Here is a 14,447-nt window from a genome sequence, read left to right on the forward strand (position 1 = left end):
AGTCTCTACTAAGAATTAGTGTAATGATTCCCAACCTGAGGAGATTTAGAACACCATCAATGCCTAGTCTCCACACCTGAGAAATTCTGGTTTAATTGGTCTGAGATGAAGTCCAGCACACAGGGGATATGGAGGATAGGGTGAGCAGCAATTTTGGTGAGAGCTCCTCAACTTAAAAACACACAGCACCTCTCCCATCGTGACAAACATCTAACTCCCAGCCAGAGCTCTGTCACTCCCTCCAGCTATGGCTCTCTTTCCTCTTTAACCACAGTCAGACTTCCTGAGAGTTGTCTCCCCTCCCCTCCCATTTCCCTCCTTAACTTGCTGCCGTCTGGCCTCTGCGAGCCGGCCTTGCCAAGGCTACCCTTCTTGATACTGCCACAGCGCACATTCACTGCTTGATCCTCAGCCTACTTAAATTCTGAAATGCAATTCATGATGTCAATTGGTCCTTGCTCCTAGAAGCTAACCTTCTCCCAACCTCGGGGTCACAAACCCGTTGTCCTTGTCTGGAAATTTCACATCAGTCTTTTTAGATGGCTTTTTGTCTCAAGCCATACAAATATTTTCTGGGGGCAGGGCCTCCAAAGACTCACAACCCTGCCCTTGAGGAGCTGAAAGTCAGCACAGGAGGGATTCAGTATCCTTGTCCTTGAGGTGACAATGGTTTCTCAAGGGGAGCCCCCCAGCTCCTTCCCTCAAGCTGCCTCCCTGTCTCTTTGCACTTCTGGCAAAAACAGGAAAGAGAACAAAGCTCTGACTAGGTCTTTTCACTCTGTGAGCAAGAACTCTCCATACTTCTCTTCCAGTTAAAAGCCGGTTACTGGGACAGGGCGCAGGCCATGTACCTGTGGTCTTTTTGCCAGAAGAGTCATGGAGTCCCTCTACAGTGAGCTTCTGGCATGCACGGATTGTTTCCTGGGCCCTTGTGTTTCTAAACACACAGAAACAAATTGAACAAAAATGCATTTTAAATGTTTTAAAACATGCAGTTCTCTCCTGTTTTGTGTCCTGGGAAAATAGGCTTTGTTAGTATTTGCAGCACTGATTCTAGAATGCTGGGAGGGTGGAGATGGGAGAAGCAGTGACGGAGGCCAGCAGGGTTCTCCACCCGATGCTATGGAGAGAAAAGGTGGACTCTGAGTCTCACTATTCTCTGGCTGTTGGGCCTTGGGAAAACCCCTTCCCCCTCAGAGCTTCAGTTTCCTCCCCTGGTACTGGGACCCATCATCATTAGCTCCTCTCTCTATGGCAAGGATGCTGGAAGATGACCCCTACGTGCTGGAGGCACGATACTCTGCTGGAGTAGGCACTCCCTGGGAGTTATGGAAGCTGAATTGAATTGTGTTCAGCCATCATGCACAGACTTGGTCTAGGCCAAGAGAGAAAGTGTGTGTGTGCAAGAGAGATTTGCAAAAAACAAGGCCTATCTCTCTGCACGTCTCTCCTCTGGAAAGGAAGGGGCCCGCACGGTGACAATAGACCAGGGGCGCTGACTCAGACAGCCAGTTCCTGCTCATTTCCCCTCGCCGCAGGACAGCAACGGAGCGGGAGGTCAGCCCTCCGTGGGGCTCTGATTCAGGCCTTTGGCTGAGAACCTATCCTAGAGAAAGACGAGACCAACTCACAAACAGGTCTCTCTGTGAGAGGACGGACTGGACCAGTGTGGCTGTGGGCAGGCAAGTGGGGGCAGTGGGGAGTGGAAAAAGAGAGAGGAAACTCACTCTTTGAATCCTGCATTGCTTTCCCTGGGCTGGGCGGCCTAGAAACAACTTTACGGGCAACAGAGCATGTGACTGAAGGGGCCAAACTGACCTGGCCGAGGTGCTGGGAAACGGGGTTCAGGAGGAGTCGCTGGGTGCCCACGGAGGAGCCCAGGAAAGGGATTCAGAACAGCGTGGAGCTCCTTGGCTCCCTGCCCCCAGTGTGGAGTTGCCGGATGTGGAGTCTTAGTCGTCCACACCGCTAGGATGGAGAGAGCCGAGGCTATCACCCTCTTCTGGAGCCGGGGAGGTGAGTCGCATGGAGGAGGAGCAGGTTCACGGGCTCAGCAGAGGTGGCATGGGGAGGAATCAGTGCTTGCTGAGGGAGAGGGTTGAGCACTCGGAGGTATCCTGAGGCAGCCTGGACTGTTTGGGGGAACATAGGTCCCTTTTTAGTCCTAGAGGCATCTGAGGAGGGGCAGGCTAACCACTTGGCAGAGGGGCTATAAAAGGAATTAAAAATTGGGTGGCTCTGGAGGAGGGGAGGGTGGATGTGATCACATCCCAACCCTGATAATCTGGCATTCTAGAGGGATAAGAAAAGTGACTGAAGAATTGTAAGTGTGTGTGTAAGAAATATTATCACTCGTCTTCTATAAATCGACTTAGCATGCTCTCTGAAGCCTTGTCCCTTGCATGGTGGAAAATGCTGTTTCCGTCACCCTCAGGGCTTTACCCAGCTCCTGGACTGCTGCTAAAATGCTGATTTTTTTTTTCACAATACCAACAGGGAGGACAGGGAGGGGCAGGAAAGTGGTGTCTGTCGCTAGTCATCCATCAACACAGGTGACCACTAAGGGACCAAGTGCTTGCTAAGTGCAGGTCAAGCCAGAAGTAGTGGCAGTAGGGTGGAATAAATTTCAGGGTCCTGAGCTACACCAGGGGGCTCCTCTCTGTTTTGTGTGACAAGGATGCTGCCTGCCCTTGACAATGTTCCTGAAGAACTAGTTACAGCTGCAGAGGTAGCTAACAGGAGCAGGAGCTGGCCCTCTGTGTCAGACTTCAAAGGAGTTTATGAGCTAAAGGAGTTTGAAAAGGAGAGTGATGGCACTGTGTGAGGACTACATGCTGTTTGGCATGGAGAAGAAGCAGAGGAAAGTGGTCTTTGGTCTTCAGGTCTTTGAGGGTCTGTCACAGGGTAAAGGGAATTGAGGAGGGCTCAGGAGACAGAGCTGTGTGACCTATGGACAAGGAGAACTTTCTAACAGACTCTTCACGGGCTGCCTTGCAAAGGAGTAACGAGTCTGAGTGCCTTTGGGAGATCACAGGGTGAGCCCTTGAGAAGACAAGGGCAAGTGAGAGCTGGCCTTCTTCTTCCAAGGTGGAGCGAGGGGGGCACCAGGATTACCTGGGCTGCAGGGCTGGCCCCATCCTGCACTGGGTTCCCTTCTCCCATCCCTCTGGTGGCACCTTCCTCTACCTCCGTCCTGCTGGGCTCCCTGCTTTCACTCTTGCCCCTCTCCAGCTCATTCTCCACTCAGCAGCCAGAGTGAGACCTTATAAAACAGCCCCAGCTGCTCAAAAATCCTCCAATGGCTGCCCACCACCCACTGGTACAAGTCCAGATTTATTTCTCTTCTCTATTGCCTCCTTTCTACTCTCTAAAAACAGTGCAGAGATAAGATCGTTTCTCACTCTAACGCAGATCTGACATTTCATAAATCTATGTCCTAGACAGCTGGAAAGGGCTATATTTAACCTTCCGCCTTGTAGCTTATAATGGAGGGACTCGCTTCAGGCGCTGCCTTCTAATGCTGCTGCAGGAGACCAGTGCCTTTTCTTTGTTCTCTGTAAGACCGAGACCACAGCCAACCTCTCCTTCCAGTGGAGGCAGGCCATTTACCCCAGAACATCCACCCTCCCCTCTGTCTCTAGGTGAGGGACATCCCTGTCCCACCCCCTGGAGTGTGCCCCCTCAGCTTTCTTATCTGCAAATAGCTGAAAGACTCTTTAGGAAACCTATAACCCAATATGTGGGACAGCAGATGAGCTCAAGAATAGGACAGAGGACGGGGCCAGGAGGAATGGGCTGGGCTAGGCAGGGGAACCAGGAGAGAAGAAAACATCTCATCAGAGGTCTTGCTGTGGACACAGAAAGGGGGAAGGGAGTAATGCTGAGTAATGTGCTGTGCACCCTGTATACGATATTTTGCACACATTGCCTGGTGTGATTGTCCTAGCAATCCTAGGAGGTAAGTACTGATAGTACCCACCATCGTCTCCAGTGAGGAGATGGGCTCAGAGCAGTTTAGTGACTTTACCTAAAGTCAGACTTAGCTGGAAAGTGACAGAACTGGCATTGAACGTAGGCCTGTCAAACTCCAAATGCTCCCCGGCTGAGTAGGAACTGCCCTTTGGAGCAGCTCTCCCTCATTTCCTTGCGTGTCTGCAAATGCTAGATCCTCTTGAAGGCTCTGTCCATGCTGCCCATCACGCAGGCCCCAGGCCCACCTCAACATCCACCCCTAGCTGTGAAACCCAGCCCAGGAGATCCGGTCTTTTGACGGTGCCCCCATGCTCTCAGGCCTGATGGGCTGACTTCCCCCATCTCTGCTTCCACATTCTGTTCTCTTCTGCCTTGCAGGTAGCAGCTACTAGGACCAGTATTCTCAAACAATAAGCTTGTTTGAGAAAGAAATATGATTCTTTCTTCCATGTCTGCCCCCTAGACTGCTAACACTAACACCCTCTGTGACCTTAGACAGATTGTGTCCCTGCTCTGGTCTTAGTTTCCCCAGATGTAAAGTGGGAAGATAGGATGTTCTGTAAAGGTCCTCCCAGTTCTAAGAGCCTGGGTTGCCCAAGATCCTGCCCCTCTCCCAGCCCCACCCTGCTGCTTTCTCTCACACAGTGGGGGGTATGATGGTCACCACGGGCACTGGTTTGGAAACCTTCATTAAGCCAAATGAAAGGACAGCTACATCAAAGTAACTGCCCCAGCGCCAATGGACAAAACCATCAAGTGGTACTAACAACCACATTTGTAGGGCACTTCATTGTTTATACCAACTGCTCTCACAGCCAGCAGAGTGCTAGGGAGGGGGACTCCAAGGTGATTGTAATGGTACATGGTACAGCTTTAAAAAACACTAAATTACATAGTGAGAAAATGATTCTTGCTTCCTTCTCTTTTCCAGCTTTCTGATTACATCAAGGAAAAAAGCTCAGTGTGATACTATTCTTCACCCTCTGTAATGCTTGCTAATCTTCTTTCGGAACAGAACGAGAGCAGGCCTCAGGCTCAAAGACAGTGACAGGCAATGATATCTACATAGAATTTAATTACTCTGTTCTATTTCTTTGCATTTATTTTTATAGTTACTTTCTATTTCTGGCAAGTGTTATTCTTTTTGGTTTTTGGGTGCCATATAAAAAATTAATATACATTTCTTTAAGCAAAAAAAAAAATTCATATTGAGAAAAAGATGAATAGTAAATACAACCAGCGGTGCCTAGATATGGCAAAACTTGTGGAAGTGGTTCCTAAATGATGGAAGCTTGGGCAACACTGAAAGGCGGCATTCATTCAACACCAAGATCCTCAGTGTGGCCCATAGGACCCTGCACAGTTTGCCCCTGCTAGTATCCCAGACTTTGTTGTCCCTTACTCCCTTTCCTCCCACACTTTACACCTTTTCATGCCTGCCAGCCTTTGCACATGTTGTACCCTGTGCCTAGAGTGCCTCTCCCACATCCCCTGTCCACCCATCAAACTCTAACTCAGCCTTCAAGACTCAGATTAAATGGTACCTCCTCTAGGGAGCTTTCCTTCAGCTAAGCACTAAGTCCATTTATTTCTCTATTATAGTGTCTCTCTCATGGCTGTGTTTATTTTCTTCTAGGCTAATATCTTCTACCCTATTGGTTCCAAATGCATTTTATAAGAAAGAGAGAAATAAAAATGTAACTGTGAGAGAGGCGTGTGGACAGTGACTGGGCCCTGGGGATTATTACAGCTCCTGGGATCACTTGGAATTGAGACTTCCCAAATGCTGATCCAGAGCCTACAGAGGCCACAAAGCCGACCTGAGGGCTGCCTCTGAGGGTCAGTTGCAGGCCACATGTAAAACGTTCATTGGGGTGTGTTTGAGATCAACACCTGGGAGCTAAGAGAAGACAGCAGGATTGGTTCAAGGAAGAAGTTGGGCTGGCATAGCTCATGACAGCCTCAGCTGACCATGAGGCGCTCTGGAACTGGGTTGGCCCTTCAGAGTTGTTCTGAGTTAGGGTGAGGGGCTCAGACGTTGACATCAGCCCGTATGAACCACTTATTAGATTCAGGCTGTCCCCAGGGAGGGAGCACAGTCTTGGGCGAGGCAGCATGGGTCTGAGGAGGCGGCTGGGCAATCCTTGAAGAGGACTGTCAGCCAACAACACTCAGTCCTAGGCAAGTATGTGAAGGAGGGGTATCACTGTGTTCACGACAGGATCTTTTCTTCCCCCCAGGACCTTGTCTTCCCCCCAGGACTTCAGTGCTGGGAGGGCAGGGAGAATAGTACAATGGTTTAAAGGGCAGAATGTAGCTGTCAAGAGTTGGAAACTGGAAAAGTCTAATAAATGTTCATTTAAAAATGAATGGCCGAGTATGAGGTTCAAGGCAATGTGCTTAGAGGCAAACAAGTCACAGGTAACTTCTGGTATAATTAGGGTGACAGATATGGAAATAGCAACATGTGTAGAACAATGTGTACCAAAGACCATGTTGCCACAGCATCTCGTTCTTGCTTCTGTTGGAGGCTTTAGCTTACCACCCTTCTGACAACCCTCTAAGGAATGAATTCTTGTCCTCACTCTACACATGTGAAAATTGAGAGTCCCAGATTTGCTCTAAAACTCACTGCCACTCAGATCCCCCAAGCAAGCAGACCTAAACCACCCAGCCCCTCTCCAAGCCACGTGCAGTCCTTTACAAAGTGCTTATTACATATATTCTATCTTGTCACAGCACTGTGAGGGAGCAAAATAAGGGTGCCAGAAAAAAGTTGTTTTTTACCTTTATTTTCTTAACCTGCTTGGTATGCTTTCAGATATATTCTGATCATATTTATAACAGTGACATTCTTTTTTATTCTGTTTTTTTTCTACACATTCTTAACCACCTGTGAAATTCTTCCACTATACTAATCTGTTCTTCCATATTTTATCTCAAAAATGAGAATATTATGATCAAAATCCAGTTCATTCCTTTTGTGCTGTGAGGGGCAGAATTATGTGTTTTGTTTTTTTTTAATTTCAGCCTTACTCAGAAAGGCAAAAATTTCTTGGTTTGAAACGTTAAAAATGTATGAAACCAAGAGTATCTCTGATTCTACATGTGATTAATACTCTAGGAGAAATGTTCTGTGGGGGAGATTGTATAGTTTGAATAAAAGGCCACATAGGAGCAACTAAAAATCCCCTTTGAGGGGTGAAACAGATCACCAGCCCAGGTTGGATACATGAGACAAGTGCTCGGGGCTGGTGCACTGGGAAGACCCAGAGGGATGGGGTGTGGAGGGAGGCGGGAGGGGGGGATCAGGATGGGGAACACATGTAAATCCATGACTGATTCATGTCAATGTATGGCAAAAACCACTACAATATTGTAAAGTAATTAGCCTCCAACTAATAAAAATAAATGAAAAAATAAAATAAAATAAAAATTCCCCTTGAGGAGCTGGGTCTTGGGCAGGGTTGCTGCTCCTTGCTCCCTCTACCACCACCCCAGGCTGTGCCCTCTCCCCACCTTTGTGCCCACCATCCTCCTCAAGCTCCAGGCTGAGGTTTTTCTTCTCTTCATTCCCAGCCTTAAAGATTTTCTGTCAAATGATGATGAAGGCAAATTTTGAAGCTGCCCCTCCCCACACAATTCTAGCATCTCTCCCAATAGATTCTATTGTAGTCTCTCTGGTCCCAGAGTTCATCTAAAGCAAAGCTTTTCTCTAGAGTTTTCCTAGCAGAAGCTGTCACATTCCAGAGAACCAACAGTTGCTCTGTGTTGCGCAGGAGAAAAGTCTCCATATGTTCCCAATGAAAATAAAGATTTACATGATCTGTGTCCATGCTTAGCCCTGCGTGATACTATTTGCCATCACTATTACGGGGCCATAATTAAAATTTCCCCTCTCGTTATAACTACTAAAATACCATGCTGGCCTCATGGGCTAAAGAGAGCCATCCTTTCTACTCATTTCCTTGACTTCCTTGTAGGGAGCTTGCAATAGATAATAGGAGCTGAAGTGAGGTACAGGAGTCAATTTTGTTTTAAAGTTTAGAAAGGTAAATAAGTCACCCTTATTGAAGTGTAACTTTCAAAAAATTAAAAACATGACTCTCATTGAAATATATAGTGATCACCTATCAAAAATTTGTTGAACTCATTGATGAAATAAACAGCATTATGGTAAAGCTGATTTTAAAAGAAATGAGATTTTAGCAGTTCCTCAAAAAGTTAAATATAGAATAACCATGTGATGATGTGAAGTCGCTCAGTTGTGTCCTACTCTTTGCGACCCCATGGACTGTAGACTGCCAGGTTCCTCTGTCCATGGGATTTTCCAGGCAAGAGTATTAGAGTGGGTTGCCATTACCATATGAGCTAGCAATTCCACTTCTAGGTATATATCCAAAAGAATTAAAAGCAGGAACTTGAACAGATATTTGTACATGAATGTTCATAGCAGCATTATTCACAATAGCCAAAAGGTCCATTGTTCACAACCCAAATGCCCACCAATAGATGAATGAATAAACAAGATGTGGTATATCCATACAATGGAACATTATCCATCAGTAAAAGGGAGTGAAGTTCTAATGCATACCACAGTACGGATGAACTTGAACACATTATGCTCAGTGAAAGAAGCCAAACCCAAAAGAAATATTGTATGATTCCATCTATGTGAAATATCTAGAATAGGCAAATTCATAGGGACAGAAAGTAGACTGGAAGTTACCAGGGGTTGGGAAAAGAGGGAAAGGGAAATTACTGCTTAATGTTCTTGTTTGGGATGATGAAAAATTTTGGAAATGGATAGTGATAATGGTTGTACAATATCATGAATATAATTAATGCCACTGAATTATATGCTTGAAATGATTTTAATGACAATTTTGTGATATGTGTGTATATATACATATAACTTCATTAAAAATAGTAAAAAACAAAAAGTGTGAGAGGCCAAAAGATATTGGAATTTTCAAAAGAATGCTGGGATAAGATAAAAAAAGGTGGATACAAAGCTAGTTCTACAAGATTTAAAAAACCTGTAATCTTTGGGGCTATTTTTTCTACTAGACAGAAATAATTTTTTCTACCAGGCAAAAATCACCTGTAACTTATCAATCTTCTACTAGCTAAAGTTTAACTTTACAGAGTGGGCCTTAATTAATACTGAATAGTCAAACAACAAGGATTTAGTGTATAGCACAGGGAATTGTATTCAGTATCTTGTAATAAAATATAATGGAAAAGAATTGGAAAAAAAGACTATAGATATATACAGATATATGTATAACCAAATCACTTTGCTGTACACATGAAACTAACACAACATTGTAAATCAACTATACTTCAATTAAAAAATTTTTAAGTAGTGAATAGTCAGTCACATAGATGATGCTCTCCTGTGTTCTTGAAAGGGCATTCAGTAATATTTTTTGCCGTGTCAAGTTTCAGATAATTCTTCTTAACACTTCAAATAATACATGATAAACCACAGCTCTCATATGAATCTCCATGAAGAAAACTTAACTTTAGTTTCAAGGCCTGACTCTCATGGCATTAACATCTTGGTGGCATCTTTTGGGTAGCACCCAGCAAGTACAGTCCTTGGCTACTTGTCAGGCTCACTTCAGTCCATGCTAAATCCAGTATGAATCTACCAGACTGGTCTTTCAAAACATCACTTTCACTGTGTCCCTCCTACACACAAAACTGAAATCACTCCTGATATGGTCCACACTTCCCAGACTGGTTCGCAGAAGCCTCTGGAATCTAGCCTGGCTCGAAATTTGAAAGAAAGCTTTCAAGTTTCGTTGCCCTCAGTCCCAATCTGGTGGGTCTCTCCAAACTCATTGCCGAGTTTCTGACCTTCCCTTAGGCAGACACTCCCATTTTGTCTCTGGCCCATCTCTTATCCTAATAGGCTTATGGCAGTTTCCCAAATTTCAGTCATTCATGTACTGCTGTCACATATTTTGTTTGCTATCTGTACTGTTTTCTGATTAAAAAAAAATTATTCTCTTTTAAAAAGTTACTTGCCCAAAGCTGCAGGTTTGATAGGCTGTTTAAAAAACAAAAATTCACTGGTGTACCACTTCAAATCACATTTATTTCATACTTGGTTGTATTCTAATTTTTCAGTGTGTTTGGCCTCACTTGAAGATGGTAAGCTCCTTGAGGACAGGTACTATGGTTCTGGTGTCCTTCATCACACAGCACTGGCCTAAGCCCTTGGCATGTACTCACCACAAAACCTTTGGTTGACTGAGTAGCTGTCTTTCTTGATAAACTTCTTCTCAGAACACTGCTGACTTTCCCTCTGTCCCGTTAGTGTACAGAGAAATGAAAATGTACTCCCGGTCCTCCAGGGACTTATATTCTGTCTGGAAAAACAAAAGTAGGTATTCTTGGTGAGTCCAGCAAATGTAGCTTCCCCCTTGTCCATTTTCTACTTATGTTACCTTGAAGAAGAAACCTCCCTGCCCCTCAGTTTCCTCATCAATGAAATGAAAATAGCAATGATCATACCTGCTTTCCCTCCCTCATAGAATGGACGGGAGGCTCCAATGAAGTGATAGTCATGTAAGTGCTTTGTAAATAAGAACATGATGTCTATATTTTAGTTAAATATTTCCATAAAGTTTCCATAAAAATACAAGATGGCCAAATAAAAAATGTCCTAAGGCAGTTTCCCAAGCTCCACATGAGTCCCTGTGGTGCTCACTTACTAATGGGCAGAATGGTTCCAAAAGGCTTCTTGAGATGGGCCATGAAGCAAGAGCAGAAGGTCAGTAAGGAGTGGAGGTAGGGAAGGGGAGCAGAGATAGGTGTGGAGCATGAGGGAAGCAAATTGAATAGGGAAGAAAAACAGACACCTGCTTGGGGCTGATGAGGAGTGAGGAGGCCAGTTGGGATACGCAGAGCAAAGTGTGAAGGGGCGGTGGGAGAAACGGGGAGGTGAGCCAGACCCGGAGGCCTCCAGTGCCAGGCTAAGGTGCTGGGCCTTCCTGCCATGAGGTCACTGGGCAGCTTTTGAACAGAGGAACAATCTAAATCAAGCTTTAGAATGCAGCTTTCTCTAAGATCCGATTTCTTGTTTTCCTCATGATTTATTTACCATTTGTATGTTTTTATTATGAGATAAAATAGTCATTATGCCACAAAAATCACAAGTAAATCAACAAGTATTTAGGGGGTAAAAACAATTTCCCTCTTATCTCTCCTCCCTCTCCTCCTAGCCACTCCCAGTCACTTTCAGAGACTACATCTGTTCTTTGCATGTTGTGACTCATTCTAGATCTTTTCCTATGAATTCGCCCGTGTATGTGTATCTTTTTACATAAGTGGGATTCTCTTATACATCTTGTACAGAGCCTTGATATTTTTAACCTAAATATGTCTATGGACAATTTCTGTGGCAGAATCTCTTCTTCTGAGTGGCTGTATAGCATTCCTTAGTAAGAATATATTGCAACTTGTTTAACCAACCCCTTGTTGATGAAGACTTCTGCAATTAATTTTGCTTTTTCTTTTTACTTTCATGTCTTTAAGTAACATATGCATGTGGCAAAAGAAACTCAACAGTAAAAAGCAGAAAAAGTAGTTCTCCTGACTACCCCTAACCCCCGCCCCCACTTTAATAGCTCCCCTTTCAAGAGGCAACCACAGAGACCAGTAGTTTGTGTGTCCTTCCAGAAGTGATCTATGTAACCAGAGATGATTTATGCATATACATAGATCACTTCTATGTATGAGAGTGTGTGTGTGTGTGTGTGTGTGTTTGTATGGAGAAGGAAGGACTTTCCAGGTGGCACTAGTGGTAAAGAACCTGCCTGCCAATGCAGGAAATGTAAGAGATGTGGGTTTGATCCTTGGGTCAGGAAGATCCCCTAGAGGAGGAAATGGCAACCCACTCCAGTATTCTTGCCTGGAAAATCCCATGGACAGAGGAGCCTGGCAGGCTACAGTCCATAGGGTTGCAAAGAGTCGGACATGACTGAAGTGACTTAGCACATGGAGAAGGAGAGAGGGAGGATGGCAGAGAAGGAGAGAACATTCTATATCAGCACATATTTTAGCTGCATGATTCTTCTTAATGGCTGCAGAGTGTTTTATCTAAACCAGAGTGTGACTAAACCACTGTTTATCTAGCGTATCTTCTATTGAAGGGGTTATTGCCAGTAGTTTGCTATTGTACATTGTTTTATTTGTTTGTTCAATCGTTAAGTCATGTCCGACTCTTCACGAACACATGGACTGCAGCACACCAGGCTCCTCTGTCCTCCACTGTCTCCCAGAGTTTGCTCAAATTCATGTCCATTGAGTCAGTGATGCTATCTAACCATCTCATCCTCTGCCACCCCTTTCTCCTTTTGCCTTCAATCTTTCCCAGCATCAGGGTCTTTTCCAATGAGTCAGCTCTTCGCATCAGGTGGCCAAAGTATTGGAGCTTCAGCATCAGTCCTCCCAATGAATATTCAGGGTTCATTTCCTTTAGGATTGGCTGGTTTGATCTTGCTATTCAAGGGACTCTCAAGAGTCTCCTCCAGCACCAGTTCAGTTCAGTTCAGTTCAGTTCAGTCACTCAGTCATGTCCGACTCTTTGCAACCCCATGGACTGCAGCACACCAGGCCTCCCTGTCCATCACCAACTCCCAGAGTTTACTCAAACTCATGTCCATTGAGTCGGTGATGCCATCCAACCATCTCATCCTCTGTCATTCCCCCTTCTCCTCCTGCCTTCAATCTTTGGGTAAAAGGAATGTGTATTTACACTTTTGACAGATAATGCCAAACTATCCTCCCAAGAAGTTGTTCCAGTTAACCCTTCCACTAGCTGTGTGAATCCTGTCCCTATATACCCTTTCCCCATCACAGTGGGTAATAAAAATTTTTTCATCTGTGCCAGAGGAATAGGATGAAAGCCTGAGATGGTGGGGTGGGAGTGTTGTCAGGGAAGACAGAGATGGCCAGGTTGTTCCCCATGTTCCCTATGGGTATGGCTGAGACTCATAATAGCCCAATGGTGCTTGTAACTCAAAAACATTGTGTCCCCAAGACCTTAGGTGTCTAGTGGCACCCAGAAATTACCCATGATCCACAAACCCATGTGATGCGGTCTTGGATTGCCCAAAGAGATCCTTTTGGTTCTTGCCACCCTCTTATAGCCTCACACAGAACCTCTTTGGACTTCTTCATGTGCATCACCAGCCAGGACTGAGAAGCCTAGATGACATTCTGCTAGTGAGCAGAATTTTTCACTCACTGTTCCCAAATTCACACACACACACACACACACACACACACACACACACACCCCAAAAGGACTAACTATAGAACTCAACACCCAGGTTCAGAATGCAAGCCCAGGCCTTGGGAAGCACAGCTCACGTGCGGTCTGGGTTCCCAGACACTTGAGGTTAATCAGTTGCAGGAACAAGGGTGTGCCTCAGTTTCCTTGGGCAGCAGGCCATGAGTGTGAGGATTCATGCATAAGTGAAGGAGAGGAAGTCACCTTCAGCAGCCACTATTCTTCACAACTAATGCATCAGCAGTGCTTTACAAGACGAGCAAAGTGTCTGCCACTTCTCCCACTCAGTTGCTCTCTGCCATTCCCTCTCCTGCTGCTCCCTGTGGCTGTGCTTTACCTGCTCCCTGTGGCTTCTGCTCACTGCTATCTCTCTGGGCTTCTGGACCACCCCCACAGCTTGTGCTATCCTATCTGTGTGTGTCACATCACATTCCCCAGGGAAGGAGTCTCATTGGGTCAGTTGGTCATGCTGCATTCCGGAGTACCTGTCTGTCTGGGTCCTCACTGCAGAGCACTCACGGACCACTGGGTGCCCTCAGAGCCAACTGGCGGATGACTTCCCTTGACTCAAGCACAGACTCCCTGAATTATTCAGTCACAACCAAAAGAACAGTGCCTGGCACAGAGTAGCCACTCAATAAAATATTTCTTGAATGAATAAATAACAATCCAAAATTAAGAAATCACTTCTGTACACTTTGTTCAGAAGGGGCTATAGGTGAGGCAGGCACACAAAGCATTGTGGGACCCCTCTCTAAGGTCACATTTAGCAAATTAATTACCTGGATTTCTGATATACTTCTGTCTCGAATGCAGAGGTGCAATATTATAAGAAGAATGCAGACAGACCTGAACTCAAATCCTGACAATCACTAACTCTGCAGCTTTGGGCAGGTTTCTTGACCTCTTCATGTCCTTACCAATAAAATGAGCCTCATAATATATCTGGGGCTTCTCTGGTGGCTCAAATGGTAAAGAATCTGCTTTCAAGGCAGGAGAGGTGAGTTTGATCCCTGAGTCAAAAGATCCCCTGGAGAAGGGACTGGCAACCCATTCAGTATTTTTGCCTAGAGAATCCAATGGACAGAGGAGCCTGTGGGCTATAGTCCATGGGTCACAAAGAGTCGGACATGACTGAGTAACTAACACTTTCACTTTCATAATACAT

The 14,447-nt window shown here is 45.3% G+C and overlaps 1 protein-coding gene across 5 annotated transcripts in view; it reads left to right on the forward strand.

Moving 5' to 3' along the window:
- NHSL2 (NHS like 2) overlaps positions 1 to 14,447 on the forward strand; it is a 312,686-nt gene that overhangs the window by 233,008 nt on the left and 65,231 nt on the right. For 3 of the 5 annotated variants that reach the window (XM_070464546.1, XM_070464548.1, XM_070464550.1), the window contains exon 1: positions 1,542 to 2,016. The exons of the other annotated variants lie outside the window; for them this stretch is intronic. In XM_070464546.1, the coding sequence (XP_070320647.1) occupies positions 1,974 to 2,016 (43 nt within the window). In that variant the 5' untranslated portion in view covers positions 1,542 to 1,973. Of the gene's footprint in view, positions 1 to 1,541; positions 2,017 to 14,447 lie in introns of those variants that run through there. 5 annotated transcript variants of the gene reach the window in all.

The sequence above is a fragment of the Odocoileus virginianus genome, unplaced genomic scaffold (genome assembly GCF_023699985.2).
Source record: "Odocoileus virginianus isolate 20LAN1187 ecotype Illinois unplaced genomic scaffold, Ovbor_1.2 Unplaced_Contig_28, whole genome shotgun sequence".
Taxonomy (NCBI): domain Eukaryota; kingdom Metazoa; phylum Chordata; class Mammalia; order Artiodactyla; family Cervidae; genus Odocoileus; species Odocoileus virginianus.